Genomic DNA, 22,870 nt, shown 5'->3' with positions numbered 1-22,870 from the left:
TCTTAATTAATATTGCTTGTATAATGGCTTTGTTGGCAGTGAATGGAACGCAATTCATTAAACTGCAGTAGTCCTCTCCTCCACCTCTCAGCTCTCAACCTCCTTTGCAGAATGAACTCATTTAGGCTGGTGTTGAGCTGATGAAGCTCAGAGTAAATGGCGATTGTGGAATAAGAAGGTCAGTTTTTATTAATAATGCATAATAATAACAACAACATTTGTTTATATAAAGCTACCTCAGGCAAGTACCTAGGAGCTGCATACTGACAAGAAAAAGATAAAAATGAAAGCATCCTACGGGTATATAATGATAAAGGGACAATTAGAGCTGTTTAGAGGCTTTGGAAAATGAATGGCTACGTTTTAAGCCATGAATTACAAAATGTCAGAGAAGCTCCCTCAGCCCCCCCGCAAATGGCATGCGATGGTGCCCTTCCAGGCATCTTTGAACAAGCCGGTCCTTGCTGGCGTTGGCACCCTGGTGGGACATGGAAGGCAATTTGACTTCTGCTTGTCAGCTGCTGTCCTTGTTCAGGAACAAGGATGCCTTAGGGATGTCAGACTTTGCCTTGCTGCCTGAAGAAAGCAAAGTGCTCAAAGATATCGGGTGTGCAGCTGGGCAGCCAAACCAGAATCTCAGTGCCTGGGTGCTGCTGGCCAGTTTGCATGAGGAGTCAGGACAGTGCCACACACTTCTCAGGGCCAATATTTACATGTGCAATCAATGTCTTTGATGGTGATTCTTTCTTTTTAATGTTTAAAGTAAGAAGTGCCCGCAGGGAAGAAGTGGCACAGGAGAAGCGATGGATGATGATTTCCAGGAGGCAGTGCTGAGCTTGGGCAGTTCAGAGGAAACTTGTGGATGCCAGCAAGTTGAATAAGGCTTGTGCAATGGATGTATGGGAAGATGTGGCATTAGGCACGACTCTGGGAAATATGGCTATGCTTCAAACCTTTACTGTTTCAAGCAAAAGCTACCATCTTGTACTGTGCAATTACGAGTGGTTCGGATGTCTAACAGGGTCAATCTATATGTCAGAGCTGGTGAATGGTTACTCATTCAGCCAAAGCATGGCAGTCTCTTACGGTATCTGGAAAACCCCAAACCCATGGTTTGATTTTTGAGCCCTCTCCACCCTAATTTTCATCATAAAATGAAATTCTGGGGGCTGAAACACCAACAAAAGCTACCTAGTTCTCCTCAGGATGGCAGACTTTGGGTTGCAACCTGGTGAATAACAGTGATCAGGCCGTGCTGAACAAAAACAAAAGTACGTGTTAGGAAGAGTGGTTTCTCAACCTCCTCTTTCATCATTGCTTTTCTCTTTTCCTCTCTTGGCAGCATCCCCTTATATAGGAATAGGTCAAGTCATGAAGTTTCTCTCAAAAATGTCTTGGTGGAATTTGCAAGAAACAGTGACGTTTAAGGGCACTGGCTGAAGTGAAACTCAGCAGGAAGCGCTGGTAACACAAGCGTCTCTCCCCGTCCTTCATCCTCCTCAGAATACTTTCTTCTTTGAAGGTTAAGGGAAAAAATGCCAGGTCAGAGCGATGCTCTTTGCACGCTGGTTTTGTGAAATGGAATCACGTTCCTCCCCTGGGGCTGAGGTGAGAACACCAAGTTCATTTTATTCAGGACCACTAATCCCTCTCGCCCCACCTGAAACACCCATTTCAAGGCCAAGAGACCCAGCAGACACCAGTCCCTCACTGACAATAGGTCATCAGAAACATCATCTTCTTTTATAAAAACCAAACCCAGTCATCACTGTGATGTGTCATTTGGTAGGCTTGGGATGAGGTTTCTCTTCTTCCTGGCAGGCAGAAAATTTGTTTCAAAGTTATGGCTTGATATTTATCCTCAAAATGTTTATGAATTCAACTTAAAATGGCTGAATAGCTTTAGCTGGAAACGGAACAACAGTTTGAGACAGTGATATAGTACAGGTCCCTTCTTATCTTCTTATCTAGCTCAGCACTTAATGTTTAAGTTTTAATGGTGTAATTAAATATTCAGAGAGAGCGAGGGGGAGTAAAAATTACTTTTGGAATTAAGATGTGTAGCTGGAAAAACTCAGATCCTCAGTCTTTTTAAAAAAATATATTATTATTTATTTGAATATTTAACTATTTACGTGGAGTGAGATCATTGCAACTTACATAACTGAGATACCTTAATTTCATTCCCACCACCAGTGCCAGGTGGCCTGGGCGTCCTTCTAGGAGGAGGGCACCCCACCCTGTGACTGCACTAGCGAGGGAGGGCTGACAGCCACCTCTCTCCTTCCGCGAGCCTAGTCCCTCTCTGCCATTGCCTTACTTTTATAGGAGCCTGAAACCCAAGCAAAAACCTGGTGCCAAAGGGAGTGCTTTAGCTGTCGCAAAATGCACGGAGCAAGTGGAATTTTTTCAATTCTTAGTCTTGACTATGGAAAGAAAGAAAAAGTTTAGGATTATTTTTCAGTAACCCAGTTAAGCAAACCTTCCTCTGCAGACTTACCAAGAGGCAGAGCAGGAACAAAAGCACACTGATGTATTTCCCACGGAAAACAAAATTGTTACCATGTGCTTATCCACAGTTCTGATGTTTCTTCTTGCCTCTCTGTTATATTTAGACTGAAGTCTCATTTGGGTTAAGAGCTCTCCTTTCAGTACTTTACTATAAATTGTCAAGCGTAACAAAGTCCTTATCCTTGACCAAAGTTTCTACACCGCGATCATTTGTCAGATTAATAAACAACCTTAGTGGTACTTCAAACATATATAAACCTTTCACGCAAGCTAGTGGGAATGCAGAAGATGCTCTTTGGGAAAGGAAGCTGCTGGGACGCGGAGGTGTTGCTGAGCGGTGATCCTTGGAAGATGCTGGAACGTGTGGCTCTTGATCCTGCTGAGAAGCAGACAGGGACCTCTCTTTTGTACTGAGAGGAAGTTCTTTCATCCAGGTTGAGGAAAAGGAGCTTGAACAAAATAAAACGGTCACCGGTTTGTTCTGAAGGACAAGGATATCGGGGACTCTCTCTGCCACAGTGTTTCAGGATTGAGGCTGTAAGGCAGCGGTGATGTGAATGAGCATCTGAGGACGTGTTAGCAGTCCATGGTGACACAGGGGCTCTCCCCACAGCAAAAGGGCTGTGACGTGGCTCGGGAACCTGGATGCAAGGGCAGCACTTTAAGATCTACTGTATATGTAACTGAATTTCAGCAGTATAACAAGTTATTTAACCTGTCAGTTGAATTATGCTGTCACCATAAACGTTTAGGTATTGATCACCATCCTTGCCCAGCTTAGCTCAAATCCGACCCAGAAGTTTAAAGTGAAGTTTCATTGTGTCCCAGGCTCAGTGGAGGAATGGTTACATGTTAAGCCACCATATCCCAGCTGGGTTTCTGAATCTTAGTTGTTTGCTAACATGGGCTTTTCCAGGCAGAGGGACAAATGGACCAGGCTGCAATAGGGCAGCCCACGTAGTACATTGGTCCATCAGACCAAGAACCACAAAGGTGGGGCCAGGAAAGAAGTCCCTCAGCTTAGGCAAGATGAGACAAAAATTTGTAAATATGGACTTGGGAAGATCTTCTTCACAAATTTGGCAGTTACCGCTCCCCATCCTCCCCATCTGCTCAGAAAGTATCTCTTGGAAGTTTCTGCCACCAGGGCAGAGCATGCAAGCGTGTCTCATCCTCTTCTGTGTGAAGAACGAGAGAACGGTTGGGATGGGAACTGCTGCTGAAGCTGGGCTGAGCCACTCTGGCTGACTTTGCACTGAAGTGGATTACAAAGTGCTTATGTGCCCCATTTCTCTAGCCAAGCTGTGCCAGCAGCATCTCCAGCCTGGGGCTGATAAATGTCTTCAGGTTCTTTATCAAGCTCCTCAATGACTTCTTCCTACCAGAGCATACATTGCAGATAAAAGGGATTGAAATGTGGGGAAGCAGCTTCAACCCATGGCAGCGAGGGGAAAAAACATGACCTATATAATCATTGCAGATGAATATTTTGATGGAGCGGACTCCAGGGTTGTACTGTTATTTGCAAATGTGCCTGTGATGCTGGTTAGACCTGAGAGCAAGCAGCCTGGGATTCCTCCTGTGGAGGAGCAGAGGTTCAAGAGGTAATCGAAGGCACAGATGGTGTCCTCTGTGTCAGAGATGCTTCTTTCCTCCCGGGCAGCTTTGGGAGGTGACCTTTCCCCTGGCTGTCAGATCCATGCCATCAAATTCTGCTGGGCCTGGGGGCTTTCCAGAATAAACCCAACTCAGAAGACTTTCCCTAACTTTCCCTTTGTTCACTTAAATAGAGTCTCCACTTACCTCAGCTGAAGGAAATAGCCAGTGCAGCCAGCAAAGATGCAGACGTATAGCACAGCTCTAATAATAGAGCTGTTAAAGTGACTTTACCTCCCACACTTGTTTTCTTCTCCGCTTTACCTTGTGGTGATGCACAGCAACAGCCTCTAGCCTGATTCAGCTGCCAGCAAACTTGGTTCAGCTTCAGTAAAAGTAAGCTCATTTTATACAGAAAAGGGAAGGAGGATCAATGAAGATGCAAATGATCTTCATTCAACCTGTGCTCTAAGGTCACCCTAGACTTTGCTGGGTGGGCAGAAGCGCCTTACAGGTAAAACTGCAGAACAGAAATCTCATAGCCTGGATGTGTGTCCTTGACTGTCTTTAGGGCTCACCCATAATTTTTAGTCTCTTCTGAATAAAATGCTTCCTTTCCTCTGTCCAAGACTTCTGTGTCTTCACACCAGCATGGGTTCAAGGCCAGACACATGTATTTATGCAGAGCAAGACGCTGGTTGGAAACAAGCTCCAGGAGCAGATGACCCCGCACTCTCGAGCCCCTTGTTTGAACAGCGGATGGATTTAGCCCCTTCTGCCTTTCTCTTACTAACTCTCAGCCCCTGCTCAGAGAAATCACTCCAGCATAACAGCCTCTGTCGACAGGTCCAGTTTGCTACACAGCAGGACCCCAGGGAAAGAAATGCATTTACGTAATTAAAAATTGCTCAGCTTTGGTCTCTGGCAAACCCTTTTCTGGCTGATGGCGGCTCAGCCCATCACCTATTTGGCATACATCCGTACATCGCAGTGCAGGGCCAGAAAAGGGAGAGTAGCTCAGGTACGGTACGTGATCCCCTCCTCGAGGCTGTGGGTGTTGGTGTGAGAAGCGCTAGACAAAACGGTTGTGTGCTGGCTGCTCTGGGATTTTTTAGAATAATTTTAAAACAGAAAGAAAAGGCTGGAAAATATTAGAAACGATGATGGATTAACTTTGAAGTGTGATCCAGGTTTAACCAGCAATCAAGATGTTTGTCCAGCGTGTCTCCAGATCTTTGACAAAATTCTGTTGCAGTTTGGGTCTTTATGAAGGGTATCCTTTGGTGTTTGCCCGTGACGTATAAAAAGGATCTATTTTCCTTGTGCTTCCAGGACTCTTCCCTACTTCCAAGATTTTTTTCCCAGGTCCTAGGATTTGAATTGTTGAATGCTTGAGTTGTACTGTGTTGTACTTGGGCAATCCTCATCCCTCCAGGAGCTGTTTTCTCTCTTCCTTGGTCCCCAAGGTGACTGCTTCTGCTCTGAGTGTTGGTTAACAGCACAGCAGAGCACTGAAGCATTCAGAAACAGGCTTGGAAGCGAGTGCTGCTAGCCCTGTTTACAGACATTACTACCTGCCTTTTACGCTGTTCACCTTTGATCCCTGCCACAGATTCCCGGAGCCCACCCACCAAGCTTTTCATCGACTCTGAGACCCCCACCAGCCTCCAGGTCCACTGGACCCCCCCCGACGGCCGCATACAGCACTACAAAATCACCTACAACCCTGTTTCTGATGCCGCTGCTCAGCAAACAGTAAGTCTCCAGCTCCTTTGCACGTGACGGGCGCTGGACCAGAGGAACGTGGGGACAATTTCATGCCCAGGGGAACTCTGCTCACTCCAGTAGGGCTTACCATAAGGATAGGTGGTTCGCAGGAGTACAAAACCAAATCTCTTCCTCTGACTTGCTGGTGTGTTGCTTTGTGAAAAGGACCTCCAGGCTTCTTTGTGATTAAGATATTTGTGTCCATCAAAGCTGCTGAGACCGCCGCTTTCTCCCCTTCCTGAAATGGGGTGGGGAATTCTCGGAGGCAGAGGGGTTGAGGGTAAACCTACTGCCCCTCTGACTTAGGGAGGTTAAACATTAACCTTTTAAAACCCAGATTTTCTATTCAAACCCAGGCTAGTTACCATGTTATTTGCATGGGGAATATTGGGGTCTTTACATGGGGAAATACTCTTCCCTTGGACATGGCCTGTCTGATGGCCATGCATAGCCAGGCTTCCTCGGCTTGCTTTCACCATTGCCTGAACTAAGCAGGGATGCTGCCCTGAGCTCCGCTGTCACAGGACTCGCCACTAGAACCCCTCCATGTAACTCTGGGGTGTGAGCAAGAGCTATAACGGGAAGCCTGCCCAAACGTTGGGCTCTTTTTCCACCCCGCTGTAGATCATGGCTTCTGGCAAAAGCAGCAGCGTGACCCTGCAGTCGCTGCTGCCTGATCGAGCCTACAAGGTGACTGTTTCTGCCATCCACTACACGGGAGAGAGTGAGAGCACATCCACAACAGGCCGGACGGGTAAGTATATCGGTCAGCACGTGCACGTTTTTCATAACCTTCCATCCATCAGTCTTGAGGCAATCTCTGTTGGGGCAGCGATGGCCTCGCTTGCGTTGGGCTGTGGCCAAGGCCAGGGTTTTGCTCAGCAGGGCAGACTACTAGCCTTGCAAAGGGAAAATTCTGCCTCCACTTCTGCACTCCTCCCGTGCATTATTTGCAATTCCAGGATGACCAGGAAGGGCTGGTGACCATCCAGGTCTCGAGCCAGGCATCGCCGTCCTGAGTAACAGAGCTGACGCGTGCATTGCTTTCTCTTTCAGCTCCTGTGTTGTCTAAATTCCCTTCAATACGAGGATTCGTTCCATCTAAAGCAGAGGGTAAATCACCGCCTATAAAGTCTTGCTTTGGGTTTTTTTGGTTTGTTGTTTTTTTTTTCTCGGCAGGGCAGGCAGGAGTGGGTATGTCACTTCTTGACAGATGCCTCTGGGGACTGTCCAAGGACAGCCAGAAGTCACATAACTTCTTAAAATCAGACTCACTTAGTAAAGAGACTGATAGTATTTTTAGAGGATTTCTGCACAACTTGACCAAAATGGAGCAAAGGGAACGATGACATGTTTTAAATTAAAGTTCCCTGTAAAGTCCCTTATTAAATTTAATGAGCAAATGTTCTCATATGCTGATATAAAGCAAACTATGAAATGGATTAGCGAGAAATGTTGAATTAACGGGGTTATAAAAAGTTGTTAAAAGCAAATATTAGAATACAGATATTGTGGCAGTAATGCCTTTCCTGTCTATTTGAAATGATTCTAAACAAAACTTCAGTTTTAACATGTATTGAGGGAAGCCATAAAGGAAGAATGAAGCAGATTAGATGAAAAAATTTTAGTTTGTACCCAACAAAGAAACAAACCTTCATTTTTAACATGTATTGAGGAAAGCCATAAAGGAAGAATGAAGCAGATTAGATGAAAAAATTTTAGTTTGTACCCAACAAAGAACATATCAGACTAAGTTTTCAAGCAGCTTATTGGGGAAATCTACAGGTGTTCAGACCACAGTGGGGAAAAGTCCTGTGAACTTTCAAGTAGAAAACAATCCTCCCATAAGGTTGATGAGTCACCTTGTAGAATTTAACATAGCTGTTTGGCTATGATAGCTGAAAATACAATAGGAAAACTATTAAATTCTGTATGTTTTATAAAGTAACTTTTTTTTAAGAAGTGGAGGTGATATGTAATAATGCTGGGAAAACTGTTTGATGTGCAGTAAGGGACTCAAATATTGACACGTTACCAAATTGTTGAGCGAAATGGTCTGACGTTGCAGGAGTAAATGTTTATTGCATAGTGAATAACTGCATTTGTCTGGGACGTGGGGAGAAAAACAAAAAAACAAAGAGAACAACCAGACAGCAGGAATCCTAGGCTGGAAAGTCTAAGAAAAATCTTCAAAGCAGAAGTGCATACTGCCAGCGTCAGGGATCCTTACCTTGACTCTAATATGCTTTGTCTAAGCTGAGCGTTGCCAGATCAAAGAGCAGTGAGCAATCCAAGTGCCTTCAGCCTGGGAAGGAGGTGAGGATTGCCAGGGATGTCAGCAAGAGAGACCCGGGGGTCTGGGCAAGGGTCAGAAAGAGCTCCCTGACTCCCAGGCAAGAAAGTCAGATACCTGGGAAATGGGCAAGTTTATAGCCTGCTTATATGACTTTGGGGGGATGTCATTTTTTTTCTTCATCATACTTCAATTCTGAGCAATGCTTCGCCTTTCAGTAACTGATTTCTTAACTGATTTCCAAAGATCCCTTCAATAGTTTTATACCCAATTCTACAGGAATTATGGTATGTATGTATAAAACTATGCATCACGTTGAATAGTGGAGGTCATGGCAACTTGTAAGCCTTTGTGGTTTAACTCCTGGCTTCAGCAGTCCCATGGCCATCAAAGTCATAGGTTTGGGTGCCCTTTCTTTGATGTATGTCTTGATCATGAAGAATGGCATTGAAACTCCTATAGACTTAGGAATCTCAGGTGCCTTGGGGAGGGTAAGTTACCCCCTTTAAATTTTTTACACATTTTACAAAAGTTAGGTATGGAAAATTGGAAGCCCTGCTTTTCTGATGAGGTATGAAATGGCATTGATGCAAGAATAGCAATAGCAAGGCTATAACGAAGCCTCAGTATAATGATCTGCTGGATTCTATTATATTGATGACCTAGAAAACCATTTATGAAATAGCCCATCTTGTCAAGTGTCCTTGATTTTTCAGGGACATTTCTCATTTTGCGTCAAGCATTCCCTTTGTCCCAGCTCCATCTGGCATCCATGGCCTGGGATTTACATGGCAGCAGGTAATTGAAAGTAGCATTCGTGCGCTGTTTTCTAAAACACCCCCTTACGTGAGCCTTTTAAATGGAGAGTGCTCGTAACCATGGTGCCTCATGTTCCAGCTTCACGTCCCAGTCTTTTCTCCTCTCCTTTTTCTTTCTGTCCTGTGGCATCTTAGAGGACTCATCAAGGGAATTTCTGAAAGGCAAATTGCAAAACTTTGCCAAAACTCTTTGTGTTTCCCTAAAGAGTTCAAAACCCAAACTTCAGGCTGATACACATTTTTGCTGTGTGTATTTTGAGTTTCAGGTACAAAATTTGGAACTGCAGATATCTTTCTTTATTTTACAACACCATTAAGGCACATGTTGCAGTAAAAATACTGTTTAAAAAAAAAAAAAATCAGTGTTTTGATGTCTGTTTTTAAAGAGAAACTTGCAGAACATGATGCTTCCTTGTATTTCTTACTGTAAGGTGCCAGGTGAGTTAGTCAAAAGAAAGCGACCATGAAGATGTTTGATGATGACAGATAGTATTTTTATTTTTGTGATGGGCAAGCCAAGGAACCACCTTTATGTTTGCATAACATAAATTCCCTCTCTCTCTCCATACATATATAACCAAGGTTAAAGGCCAGGCTCTGAATTAAGCTGTAGAATATTCTAAGTTCTGCTGTGTTTTTCCATTGCTCTGCCTAGAGAAACTGTGTTCCTTTTGCTTCCATAATTCCCTACTGTCTGTTTTTCCCTAATAGTTTTTCCCTTTTATTTTCTTCTCATAGCCTGCCCCACCATCAGCTCTACTGAAGGCTCCGTACGAGGTACAGTAGCATATCAAGCCACAGTGGTGCTGGGCTGTGAATGTGAAAACGCTACCTGGTCTTCACTTTTGAGAAATATGCAAGAGCTGAGCGGGGGGGAAATGATTTCCCCGCCCTGAGGGAAAGGGGAGAATTCTGAGAACCAAAATAAGAAAATATTCCTTATCAGGTAGAAGAATATTCTGCACTAACTGAATTGGTATGCCCCTGCTGTTCCACCAGCTGTTGCTCTCAGCTGTTAGTGGCTAATGCTGGGATTTTCACTGGCCTTAAGGAAGCTAGGCTTCAAACGGTGGTTGAATTTCAAGAGGATTCCTAACTCATATAGGGTCCTTAAGAAAAACTCTCAGTCTGTCCCACGATCACCTTTGCATCCTCTGGAGGAGGTGTAGATACCCAAAGAGCGCTCTGCAGTCAGGCTGTACGGACTTTGCTAGGGCAGCAAGTTCCCATATCTCCTGGCTATGCCAGAACCCCTGTTCATGCTGTTGGGGTTGCTGTATGTATTTGTTACTTAGAAAGCAATTATTCCTGCTTATAAAGTGATATCACCTCCTTCCCAGAGAGCTTTGTGATATGGGTGAGACTGAGAAACCGGCTTCAGTTCTCAGCTCCGCTGTTACTCCGTGGCTGAGTCACTTCATCTTTGCTCCGCTCCCACTCCTGACCCTTGCGGCTCACGGGGATGTGCATCCCCGCCTGGGAGGCTCTCGGCGTTGTTGCCCTGTCTACAGATGCAGAAGCCAAAGCAATCAAATCATAAAGCCACAACAAATGTTGGCCTTTCCTTCTCCTTCTTGACAAAGGTGGCAGGAGTAGCCCAGTTAGTTAGCAGCTCGCTGAAACCATCACAAGGCAGATTCACAATATGATAATAACATGAGCATATTACAACATGTTTATAATTGTGTCTCAAGCTTTATTTTCAGTCTTTACAATATTTCCTGCACATTTTAAAGGAAGTTCCAATGCCAGAAGCTCCATATCAGAGATAAATGGCTCTCAAGTAGGTAATTTCTTTTGGCAAACTCCCTAGTACTGTTGGGGGGAAAAAAAAAATCACCCTGGACCAACCCCCCAGGCGAAATAACGACTCAAGCCAAGAAACTGCAGAAGATTGTAAACGGTGAAGGGGTGAGGGAATCCAGACTGGAAGGACCGCGTTGTAATGAAGTTGTAGCCTTTCCATTTGCTAAAGAACGAGCTATCTCCTTCATCCCAGCCTGCTGCAAACTCAGATAAACTAAAAAAAGAATCCACATTGCAAGATCTTGTCTTACTGAACAGAAAACTGAAATGAGAAAATGACTCAGAGCTTTAATGATGAGTTGGGAGAGGGAAATGAAGCTGCACGAGCCAAGGAGGCGATGTCAGGGGAGAATCTCTGTAGACCGCGTAAGGCGGGTCACCCCTGGGTGTCTCGTGAAAATAGAGAGAAATGGAAATGCTCATATTTTGAAGTTCTTAATTATTCTGACTCTTACATATAAGGTATTTCAGAGCAGAAATAATTCTCTCTCTGCTAGCAATTACTGGACGGATTCCATGTCTTTTGAAGATAATATTTTTTGCATCTAGTTGAAAAGGAGAAATTGTTGGAGTAACTTCTTTCTCATTCGTTATTCATTCTGGAGATTTGAAAACACAATTGTCAAAGTCTCCATCTTTAGTCTACTCTTCTCCAAGAGGAGGAGATTACAGAAAATCTGTACAGAGGGTACAGACACAAACCGTTTTCCTTGGCTCCCACTTGTGGAGCACACTCCAGGTTTCTAGTGAGTTTGCACAGCCTAGCTGATGTCCATGTTGCTATGGCGTCTTCTCCTATTGCCTTCTCCGTGCTAGCTAGAGGCTAATTCTACCCGCTCTTCACTCACACTTATTTTGTGCTCTTTTCTAACCACTTATTTTCCTGTTTTTCTTTGTTCCAGGGTTTGATATGATGGAAGCTTTTGGCTTAGTAGAGAAGGAATACGCCTCCCTTAAAGGCGTAGCTATGGAGCCATTTGTATTCAGCGGTTCCCGTACCTTCACCCTGTTCAAAGACACTCAGCTCACCCAGAGGACCAGGTGGGAGCAGAGCTGTGACCAGTGTCATCCTCATCATCGGTCTCGTGCACACCCATTAGCTATGCTCACAGCAAAGGAAGATCACTGATTTGTGGATGAATGATGCAGCCCTACTGGCAACTTCAAAAAGAAATGATAAAGATGATGAGCTAAATCAAACCATAGGTAGACTGAAAAGAATGCCAGAGTATTTTTCCTTGATATATGAGGAAATTAACCTCTGACTTTCCTCAAGATGAGTATGGAATATGTCATGCAGAAGTGAAGGGGACACAATTCATTATATTCATTATATCTTTTGTGCAGCCAAACATTTTCACAGTGAGGTTTTTCTGTTTTACAAAAATCACTTTTTCCAGCAGTGTTAGTTGCTGTGATGGACATAAGGATCATGTCATATGGACACTGCACCATTCTTTAGGCGTTCTGTCCACAGCCATGTACACTTTGGTGTGATGGCGGTTTGAGGTCACATTTTCATCTTCAATCCCTTCTCCCAACATCTCTGCTTTGGAGACAGATCTTTGCTTTAGAAAATATTTGTCTCATAGCTGCTCTCTGCAGCTTAGTCTGTATTGATGAGAGGGAATAACCACTGACTCTGGGTTGTGACTTGACCCGGTTTCATTGCGTACAAAGCTTCACCGCAGGCTCCCAAGTGGGCCAGGCAGCTCCCATGACCTCACTCATTTTTTACGATTATAAATCAGGAATGATCTGACTCCTGACATTCAGTACTACTTTGTTTAAAGCCTAATTACTGAGGCACTGGCTCAGTTTAATCTTAGTTAAAGAAGCAAAGCTTCTTAGAGTAAACAGAGTGGGGGAGATTCAGAGAACTCTTTGGTCTAAATACTCGGAAAATTATGGGCAAATCCTTTTGTTCAGCTGGTACATATGCCTTTCCAAGGACATTACTACTTCAGAAACAGAGAGGAAAATAAGAATCTGGCATTATTTATGAATCAGCCCTGAAAAGATGCTTGATGATTTGCGTATATGCCCATGCAAATGCATCCTGTTTCAGATTACAGATGTATTTCAGGCATAACCAGTTTGACCTTCCTCATTGCCCTGTATCCTCTCGCTGCTGCTCCTGCCCAGTGTGCTCTGACGGGTTTGGCAGCGGCTGCAGAGGGAGCTGGGTCGTGCCAGCAGCTGCTGGCGGTCATCGCTGCATGGTCATGAGTTCCAGCACTGAGCCCAAATTTTGCAGCTGGGACGTGGGGACCTGGAGGGACATTTCTGTGGGCTCTGTGCTTATCCCTGAAGGGCGCTGATTCTGATTTCTGCCATGGCCTAAAGATTTACCCCATGATACATGGCGACAATTCCTCCTCCTTGAAGAGGAGACTTGGGGGAGTGTTTTGGAGCCTGGCAGGGATGTTCTGTAAGCTACCGCTGGGCTCTATTTTGAAAAGCATTAAGGCTGCACTCGCTGTGTCTTGGCATTCCCTGAGGCAGCTCTGGCAGTGATGGACTGACACTGACTGCTCCCCCCCTGGATCTCCCCCCTGGCACGAGGGGAAGGCCCTTGAGGGCTCATCAGTCAGCACAGGCTTCAACAGCCTGAGAGAGGTGCACAGAATAGGAGCCAGGCTCTCTCCCGGTGTATCATGTTCAGCTCCCTTGGGTGAAGCTTTTCCAGGCCACCCTGCCCAAGAAACATGATGGATAAGTCCTGTCTGTAGGATGTTGCCTGCTTGAAGCCACTGATGCTTGCTCGGCTTGTCTCGTTCCAGCGATGTCCACCTCTTTGCAATCCCACCCGAGCACACCATCAGCATCCTCCTGCGCCTCCTGCCCGAAACCCCCAAGGAACCCTTCGCTGTGTGGCAAGTAACAGACGAGGACTTCCAGCCCCTTCTTGGTGTTAACCTTGACCGTAAGGTTTCTTGTTGAATACGTTAAATTCAGGTATTTGCATACATTTCTGTGAGCAGCAGAACTCACTTTGGTATTCACTTGGAAAGTTTTAATGTTCTTGTTATACAGTGGCAGTTTTGGGGAAACTTTGTTGTTGCTGCCAACCTTGCATTTTAAATGCTTCCTAGTGCAATTAAAAGACGTATTTTCATTTTTATTCTACTTGTAATATATTCTTTATTTTTACATATTCTTTTTCTTTTCCACTGTTTAGAAGCATTTCGTTATAACATAGGAAGTCTTTCACCATATTTAAGCCTATTTCTTTACTATTGTCCAGTATGTGGGTGAAATCAATTTCTCTTTTAATTCTGTTATTTGTCCTGTTTTCCCTGTAGCCAGTAAGAAATCCTTGACCTATTTCAATCACGACTACAAGGCTGATTTACAGGAAGTCTCCTTTGACCAGCAGGAAGTGAAGAAGATATTCTATGGGAGCTTTCATAAGGTCCTTATCAAGAGAGGGAGAAATGTGGCTCACGATCTCACTCCAGTCTGAGAGTATTATGCCATCAATGTGTATTGTTCAAAGTGAGGAGTGATTATACAAATGCTTTGCACCCAGATTGCTAGGGAACTGGCAAACCTATTTGATATGCTGAAGTTTATAATCGTAAAGAATTAAGGTTAATCCCGTGTTCAAAGTATGATTTCCACATATTGATTGCTTCCCTTTCTCCCCAGAAACTCCAAAACTGAGGTTTTTTTTGTTGAAGTCTTAAGAACCAGGAAAAATTGAAAAATCAAACTTTTTTTTTAGAATTTGGGATTTTAGTGACCATTTAGTGCTGGAAGGAAGAAAAAAAAAATCTAGCCTTGTAAGAAAGCCACCTTATCACTCGTAACAGGGGTTTTGTTGGCCATCTATGTCCTCAGAGCAAAAGTATTCCACCCAAATGAGCAACGAGCACTTTCTATCAGTATCTGTAGGCAGTTTCATTATTCGGCTAGTTCTGAAAACTGAATTATTTAATACTACAACGCCAGAAAGGCTTCTCCCAAGGAAAGGTGAGGGGAACATCAGGGAAAAGTGCACTGTTGCACAGCAGACACAGCATATGCTGAAACTTATTCCTGAGCCCCCTTGATCCATTTGGTCATTAAAAACACACCACTAGTAACAGCAGCAGTCTGGGAATTGGGCAGAAGGCATAACTGTCTTTAAAAGACTCCCCCATCTCTTCGCGGAGCTCCAACCAGCCTCTTTCCACCTGCCGCCCAGGTGCACGTGGCCGTGAGCCACTTCAGGATCAAACTCTATCTGGACTGTAAGAAAATAGCAGAGAAACCTATCAACACCGTCGGCAGCATCTCCACGGCTGGCTTCATCATGCTGGGAAAAGTGACAAGGACCAGAGGACCGAGGAGTGGGTCTGCATCGGTGAGTCCCCAGTGGTGCGTGCTGTTGGAGAGCAGGGAGGCTTAAATTTGGAGCTGGGCAGATGGAGAGGAGTGCCATCTCGCATCATTCTCGCTCTGAATGCCTCCAAATGCTGCTGTGACGCACAACCGTGTCCTGATCCCACTGATCTCTGCGATTTTAATGAGCTTTCCTAGTGCGGTGTTTCTCCCCCTCGCCTCCTACCTCTGTTTGAGGTCTGTGATCAGAGGCAGCAGCATGAGTGTGTCCTGGAGGTGCTGTCAGCTGGCTGCATCGTCTGAGGACCGAGGAAGCACAGATCCCGCACTAAGGTGCTGAAGCAGACAGGAAGGTTTGGGAATTGCTTCTGCAAGGGAAGGTTGCGCGCATCGGCCCCCACCGAGTGATACTGGGAAACGCCGGTGACTGAAGGCAACGGGGCTGGATGCGCCTCAGTCTCCAGCGTTTTGGGGCTTGCCTATCTGCATGCAAACGATAGGAAAATAATCTTCAGTATAGAGGCTCTTTGTCAGCTGCTACTTGAAAACAAACAACCCAAACGCTCAGTGCCAGCCTGCGGGTATGTCCTTACTGCAATCGCACAGCACTGCAGAGGGCCCGCTCCCTACAAGAGGAAAGAATAAGGGAAAGTGTGGACTCGGTGTCATGCCGTGTGACAGCCCAGTGCATGGTCCTAAGGGCGAAACGCCCGTGTATGCCATCACTTCGCGGTCTGTTGCCATACTTACTCCACAAAACAGGAGTGTTAAATATGTGCAGAATAAGGGGCAAGTTCATCACTCGCAATGTGCTAGTGGGCCTGTAGAAAATCATTCATGACTTATGTGAAGATTTTACTCCTTGGCTCTGCTTTTAGATCTAGGAGTCCAGGGGAAAACAGCACATCAGTTGATTTACAACTTCCCTTGCCTCAAAGCAGCACAGTAAAAACAGTTTGTCCCATATGCCTCGCCAACTGCAAAGAGAGATGCAGAGGTCTGGGATATACAAGGGAAACAGTGGACATTGGAATTGCCTGTAAGAGATGGGGTCAGCTGTATAACAAACCAGGGGACAGTGGTATTCAATCAGTATTTACTTATTTCCTAAACAAATCCTGTGGTAATTTCATCACAAGCCTGTGGCCAACAAGGCAGGAATCTGTGCTTTCCTTGTCCCTCCCAAATTCTCCCTGCTAGCAGCTTAGCTAGACAGATCCTGCTAAGTAACAAACAGCTTCGTGCTGTCCCTACTTCCATTGCCTTTCAAGCCCAGTAAAGCTTCATGTCTTCCACAGCTCCGCTGCCCTTGAGAAGACAGAATGTCTCATTACTGGTTATTGTAGCACTTTATTTAATTTAAGATATCTTTAAATGCCGCTTGATCTACAGGGCTCGTCTATATCTGTATGCTGCATGTCACAGTCCCTGGGCTGTACAGCTTGCTCATTGTTAAATGCATGGAGTGGAAGAAAAAAAAGATGAGAAATGGTGTCAAGGAAAGAAAAAAAAAAAATCTCTGCCTCATTATTTTGCTTTGGCTTTGTGTAGTGTGTGCTCCTTTGTTACTCAGAACAGGAAGATGTGTCAGTTGTGAAGGATGTGGTGAGAGAGACAGGTTGGGGTTTCTTGGGAGGGGATCACAGGGGATCTGTCCTGGGAAATGCTGCTGCCGTGTTTATTCTTAGCTCCATGCCCCAAAGGGGAGCAAAGCAAAGTTTGCGTTTCGCGTTTTGGTGATGCTGAAGCCCAATTACTTGAGAGCCTGCCTGCTGTTGCAGGACTGTAAGTAAATCGGACACTTGGCTTTTGCTGGTGTGAAGCTGCTTGTTGACTTGCTTAGCAAGACACCGAGACCTGAGGGCTTGTAAAACACTCAATAGCCAGGGGTACTTTTCATGTTGTGGCTTTTTTGGGCACAATTATAGTTGGGACCATATGGAGGAGTCCTGTCAAATCATCACCGAAGATTATTTTTAGCACTTGAATGTCATGAGACTTGGTGATGGACCGTGTGTGCCAATGCTACTTTCTTGTCAACCTCTTTTTTTCCACAGTTCCAGCTGCAGTCTTTGCAGATTGTGTGCAGCAGCGTAGGGGCAGAGGAAGACAGATGCTGTGATCTCCCTGCACTGGTAAGACAAGAGGGACCGCTCTGCTAATTGACGTGAAGCTGGGGATGATGGAACAAGTCCATGGCACTGAAGTGACACCACAAATGATTTTGATAGACTCAAGAGGGAAACCTTTTTTTTTTTTTCCCCCTCTTCTCTTGGGAATAACATCTGTGTGTTTCTTGGTAAAGTGAAAAAAACTGTGTTTGTTTCAAAAGGAAAGAAAACTCCAACTCCTGGTGCAGTGTATATCCCTCCTGTCATAAACTCATCTGTGACAGCAGCCCTGACAGTCCTACAGCTTTGCTGCCACCTCAGCCCCGAGTCACAACATCCCCCTGCTCTTCCTTTCAAGTTTTCTTCTCAACACAGAAAGTTGCTTTGTGGGGTGTGTAAATACTTAGCAAGGAGAAAATTCTCTTGCAGTATGTGTTATGCAGATTTCAGGCAGGGCTGGTTCATATTTTTTTGTCTAAACTTGTTATTTGACAGAAAAATAAAGCACTCGGTTGTTCACAAAAATCTCTCAGTGGAGTGGAGAAAATTTCTGCTTTTCTCCCACTGAATTTTGAAACACTGAAAATGTTACCTGTGATCCATCCCGCTCCTGCTACGCAGCTGCTCATGCCCCTTTGGTTTGCTTTCGTTTCAGAGGGACGAGGAGACCTGCCCTACCTTAGCTCCTGCCTGCTCTTGTACTTCTGGCCGCCCGGGCTTGCCAGGACCTCCAGGGCCCCCTGTGAGTTCACCCTTCCACATGTTCCTTGAAAGCAGTATATTGTGTGCACTGGTGTTGCTTCGTGTTGTTTGGGCATGCCAAGCATGAGGACAACACTCCTGGGGCTCCACGAGGTTTTAGAATCATAGAATCATTTAGGTTGGAAAAGACCCTTAAGATCATCGAGTCCAACCGTTAACCTAGCACTGCCAAGTCCACCACTAAACCATGTCCCTAAGTGCTGCATCTACACATCTTTTAAATACCTCCAGGGATGGGGACTCAACCACTTCCCTGGGCAGCCTGTTCCAAAGCTTGACAACCCTTTTGGTGAAGAAAGTTTTCCTAATATCCAATCTAAACCTCCCCTGGCGCAACTTGAGGCAGTTTCCTCTCATCCTGTCTCAGGGAGCTGTGATGTCCCCCTCGTGCCAGGGCAAGGCTGAGAGGTGTCCTTGGGGTTTCAGATGCTGATGAAATGGGGAGACGGGGAGGTGGCAGTGCAACAGCTGCAGCTGGGAACAGGCTGAGCAGTTCCTGGTGCCACGTTAATCTTCTTAGGAGAGGAGGACAGGTCACCCTCGGTGCCTGCAGAGATTTTGTGGTTCAGAGGCTCTGAAACTCTTTGTAAATGAAAAAAAAAAACAACAACAAACCAAAAAACAGCACAAAACCTTCCTATCTGGTTTCTGTGTTAAGTGGGAACCTTATAAGAGTCTGTGTGGGACAGGAGAAAGGGGAGACTGCAATTCTGTCTGTCCCCAAAGCTCTCTGTCTTTACAGTGAAAGTGTCCTGCAAGAAAACCGTGTAGGAAATGGAGGGGAAGCATATTTGTACTTAAGTATGTAACATGCTCAGGGATAAAGGTCTGTCCTGGTTTCAGCTGGGGTAGAGTTAATTTTCTTCCTAGTAGCTGGTACAGCGCTGCGTTTTGGATTTAGGATGAGAACAATGTTGATAACACACCGATGGTTTAGTTGTTGCTGAGCAGTGCTTACACTAGTCAAGGACTTTTCAGCTTCTCCTGCCCTGCCAGCGAGAAGCTGGGAGGGGGCACGGCCAGGAGAGCTGACCCAAACTGGCCAAGGGGATATTCCACACCACATGATGTCATTTTCATGTATCTGAAACCAGGACAAGGGCAAATGTAATATTTTGCCCTATCCATTATGGACGCAGGAGAATCACCACGGGCTTAAATTGCAGGAGGAAATACTCCAGTTAAACACTAGGAAGCAGCTATCAAAAAGTTTGCATTTTGGAAGTTTGGGCAAAAACATTTTATTTGTACAAGGCAGCTGAAACCTGACAACCTGTCCAGAGCACCCCACTTCAACCACTCCGGGTGCTTTTCTCCTGGAAAATAACCGTTAAAAAACCATTGGCCTCCTTGCTCAAGTGAATAGGTTTCAGATCACCCCTTGCATTACTGTGGTTTAACTCTGAATTCAGTTCCACGCTTTGCAAGGAGCAGCGCCTCGTTGCAGAGTAATTCCGTGCTCATTCTGGTGGAAGTTTAATTACACAGCACACTCCACTATCACAGTTTGCTTCAATATCCTAAGTGTATAATTACCAGCTTGCATTGCCCTGTGGTTTAAACATCTCCTCAGTACAACTCTTTAAAGAGCAAGACTCTTTTAAGCATTAGAGAAAATATGGTTTTGACACGTAACCTTATCCTCATACCACTAAACCCTTGGCAATTTGCTGCCGTTACAAGAGCACTTGTTGCTATTTTTAAAACTCCAGTTAGCAAAATTATGTCCCACCTTGGATTTATCACTGTCCTTAATGTGTGTTTTTGACCAGGTCCAGCTGACTTCTGAAATGAGCTTCTGGGAGCTTCTGAAAGCACCTTTCCCAAAGCTTCCTGGCCTGTACTTCTTAATCCAAATCCATTGTTTTTTTAGAGTCAAGAATAGAAACTTTCAGATTAAGATGTCAAAAGTTCACACGATATTGGCTCATGCCAGAAGATTGGTTTCTGCTCTCCGTCCAGCAGTTATGCAGATGCAGAGCTAAGCCAGCTCCCCAGAGCTGGTTGCTGGCCCTGATCTCAGCGTGTGTCTGTTCTCTCGGGATGATATTATAAAAAACAACATAGTCCCAAATGGTTGTAGACATGAGCACCTCTTCTGTTTCTTCTCAAGTGTGTTCCCATGTTCACATGCAACCCCTTCTCCCTTCATTGTCTCAGGATGGATTTGCTGGGGGAATTGGAGGGAGGAGGTTGAACAGGTTGAAAGTTAACCTCTCCCTGCTGATGGCGAGTGCAGCGTACCCACTGCCTGTCACGGAGGGGCTGTGCTGTCCTCTCTTCTCCCCTTTTCCACGTTTGCTGGATGACTTGATTCATTTTCTTCTTGTCTCCATTTGCTGCAAGCTCTCTGGGGCAGGAAACATCTTTCACTGTGCACAGCAAAGTGCACCAACTTCTGTCCCCTAGGCTCCTGGTTACACTGCAATAAAGATTATGATATTTATAACGGCAGCTTTGTGTCCTACTGGCAGGGCAGCCCTGGGAGGAGAGGACCGCAAGGGGAGCAGGGGGAGCCAGGACCCAAGGTGAGTCCTGATACTCAGCACTGCCGCTGGCTTTGTTTGCTTCAGGCTGTGTCGGAGATATGATGCAGGAGTGCAGACTCCTCAGTGCAGCTGGATGTGTTCATTCCTGGTCTGAGCTGGACTCCTTAGGCTGGGGACTGTCTCACTGCACCAAGCAGAGCCCAAAGAGAGCCTTAAGGACTGACGCATTGAGGAGGATGGGATCACTTATTATTAATTAAATGCTCAGTTAGGCTCATCATCTCAATTTCCAAAGCCCGATTGCGCTGAATTAATGCAACGTATGTGGCCAGCAATGTTCTCTGAAAGCAGCCTTGCTGGAAAATGGTCAGTCTTTGTGCTGTGCGTGTTCTGGCTGCCAAGCCTCCAAACCAGACAGATTGGTACTGCTCTGGGGCAGAGCAGCGTGAGGAGCGAAGCAGAGCAAGAACCACACGAAGCCTTCGGGAGCAGCCCTGAGGTGAGCATAAGGAATGGCTGGGTCTGAATCCCCAAACCCTGGGGACTGGAGCAAGCCCTGGTGCAAGTGTTCACTGCTCCACTGATCAGCACAGGGCAGAGCCAGACCAGCCCATTGGTCCCCTTCTTTGGGATAACATCTGGGAAAGCAGCATGGTTACAGGGGAAAGATTTTGGGGAAGGAATGAGAACGGGTGCAGATCTCAGCCATGGGTTAAGGAACAATTCCCTTTGCTTTCTGGCCACCTTGAATAATAGGACTGACCTGCTGCTTGGAAAGGCGAATCGTGCTTTGCAAAGCACCATCTGCAGCTTTGCTGTCTTCTTCCATGAAAGATGCACCAAAACCTTGGACCTAAAAGGCAAAGGCAGCTGAGGTTACTAGGGATCCCTTTACTGTCCTGACCTCATCTTGAATCCTGTAGACGGTTCGTGCTGACCCAGGTAGTGCAGTGCAACCCGTGTGGAGAGCAGGCACTAATTGCTTTCTTTCCTTATATTTGCTTTCATGTCTTTGGCTTTAGGGTGAACCTGGCCCACCTGGACAAGTAGGGCCAGAGGGTCCTAGTGGCCAGCAAGGCTCTCCAGGTTCCCAAGGAATCACGGTTCAGGGTCCTGTGGTATGTGATTTCTTCCACTGCCTTTTTTTGTCACTTGCTTTTTGCAGTTAGAACATGTCTCAGAAATGGGTGTCTCAATAAAGCCCCCAAAACGTGATCTATGTATTTACATCATCCTTACTAACAGCTGGACAGCTGCACGAGAGAGATGATGATCACTTTTTTCATGCTGATGAGGCCCTGCACTTAGTCATTCTGGCGAAAGACTGCTTTTGTCCAGACTCTCCCTAATGTGCCTTTAATGAAAACAGCCCCGTGGAATATTCAGGCGTTTTTCTTTGCAATGATCATCATTGCTTGGCAAGGGGTAGAAGTGGAGGCTGCTGCGTGCGTGTCTGGGATGGCAGCAATCCCCATACACATGTTGTGGCTGTAAAGTACCCTGCAGCACCACAGAGAGCAGGAGCAACCTGGGATGTGGATGTGGAGCAGCAGGATGCTGTTTGCCTTAAAGGATGCTGCTGCATGCCTAACTATGTGCTTCTGTTTTAATCCAAGGGACCACCAGGAATTAAAGGAGAGAAAGGAGACACTGGAAGTCCTGGCATGCAGGTAATGGCAGACACCATTCCTTCTAATTTTCTCAAAGATTTGCCCGTTTATCCCAGTAACTACTTTAAGCAAGATTGAAAAGCCACGGAGTTGTTACTGTCGTCTGCTTGGAAACTGTCTTTCGTTTTGGAGTGTCATCACTTTCCCAAGGGAAACTGAGTCAGTGGGTGCAAGAAAGATAAACCTACCTGGAAGCTAGATATAATGGCATTAAAGGTGGGATAACAGTGATTGCTCTGTTTAATGAATAACTCTGTTTCTTCTTCCGTCTCTTTCTTATGTCCCCTGTTACAAGATGAATTAGGGCAATGATAATCAGATGCCGACTTTACCCAGCAATTCTGATTTACAGGGCATTCCTGGTGTGCAGGGAGCTCCAGGCAGGGATGGTCTTCAAGGTGCAAAGGTAAAATACCTCACCTCTGAGTTCTCATGCATGGGTGCCTAAAATGCTACTGTGAGCGTACCAGCAGAGACCCGAAACGTCCAGCTCTCTTAATGCACTCAGTGCATTTTCACAAAGCCAGAGGGATTGGGGAAATAAAAAAAATGGGGTCATCTCAGGTTTGGCCAAATTTGACCAGGTGCCACCCTTCTTGCCTGCTTGGCAGATGCACTTTTTACTCATTCCTAGCAAGCTCCTGTTAAAAGCAGCACATGGAAAAAACACCTCACTGCTTACTAGGTCTCTTTGAATCCTCTCGTTAATAAATGATTGGAT

At 45.5% G+C, this 22,870-nt stretch overlaps 1 protein-coding gene across 1 annotated transcript in view; it reads left to right on the top strand.

Moving 5' to 3' along the window:
* The window catches only part of COL20A1 (collagen type XX alpha 1 chain), a 49,439-nt gene that overhangs the window by 18,626 nt on the left and 7,943 nt on the right, over positions 1–22,870 (top strand). The window contains exons 18-31 of the mRNA XM_009273939.1: positions 5,720–5,862; positions 6,499–6,628; positions 6,931–6,987; positions 9,724–9,762; positions 11,694–11,832; positions 13,575–13,717; positions 14,097–14,206; positions 14,981–15,139; positions 17,175–17,252; positions 17,884–17,970; positions 20,465–20,518; positions 21,502–21,597; positions 22,096–22,149; positions 22,502–22,555. Coding sequence (XP_009272214.1) covers positions 5,720–5,862; positions 6,499–6,628; positions 6,931–6,987; positions 9,724–9,762; positions 11,694–11,832; positions 13,575–13,717; positions 14,097–14,206; positions 14,981–15,139; positions 17,175–17,252; positions 17,884–17,970; positions 20,465–20,518; positions 21,502–21,597; positions 22,096–22,149; positions 22,502–22,555 — 1,343 coding nt within the window. The remainder of the gene's footprint in view (positions 1–5,719; positions 5,863–6,498; positions 6,629–6,930; positions 6,988–9,723; positions 9,763–11,693; positions 11,833–13,574; positions 13,718–14,096; positions 14,207–14,980; positions 15,140–17,174; positions 17,253–17,883; positions 17,971–20,464; positions 20,519–21,501; positions 21,598–22,095; positions 22,150–22,501; positions 22,556–22,870) is intronic.

Source organism: Aptenodytes forsteri, unplaced genomic scaffold (genome assembly GCF_000699145.1).
Source record: "Aptenodytes forsteri isolate BGI_AS27 unplaced genomic scaffold, ASM69914v1 Scaffold47, whole genome shotgun sequence".
Taxonomy (NCBI): domain Eukaryota; kingdom Metazoa; phylum Chordata; class Aves; order Sphenisciformes; family Spheniscidae; genus Aptenodytes; species Aptenodytes forsteri.
This window is presented reverse-complemented; position numbering and strand designations above follow the sequence as displayed.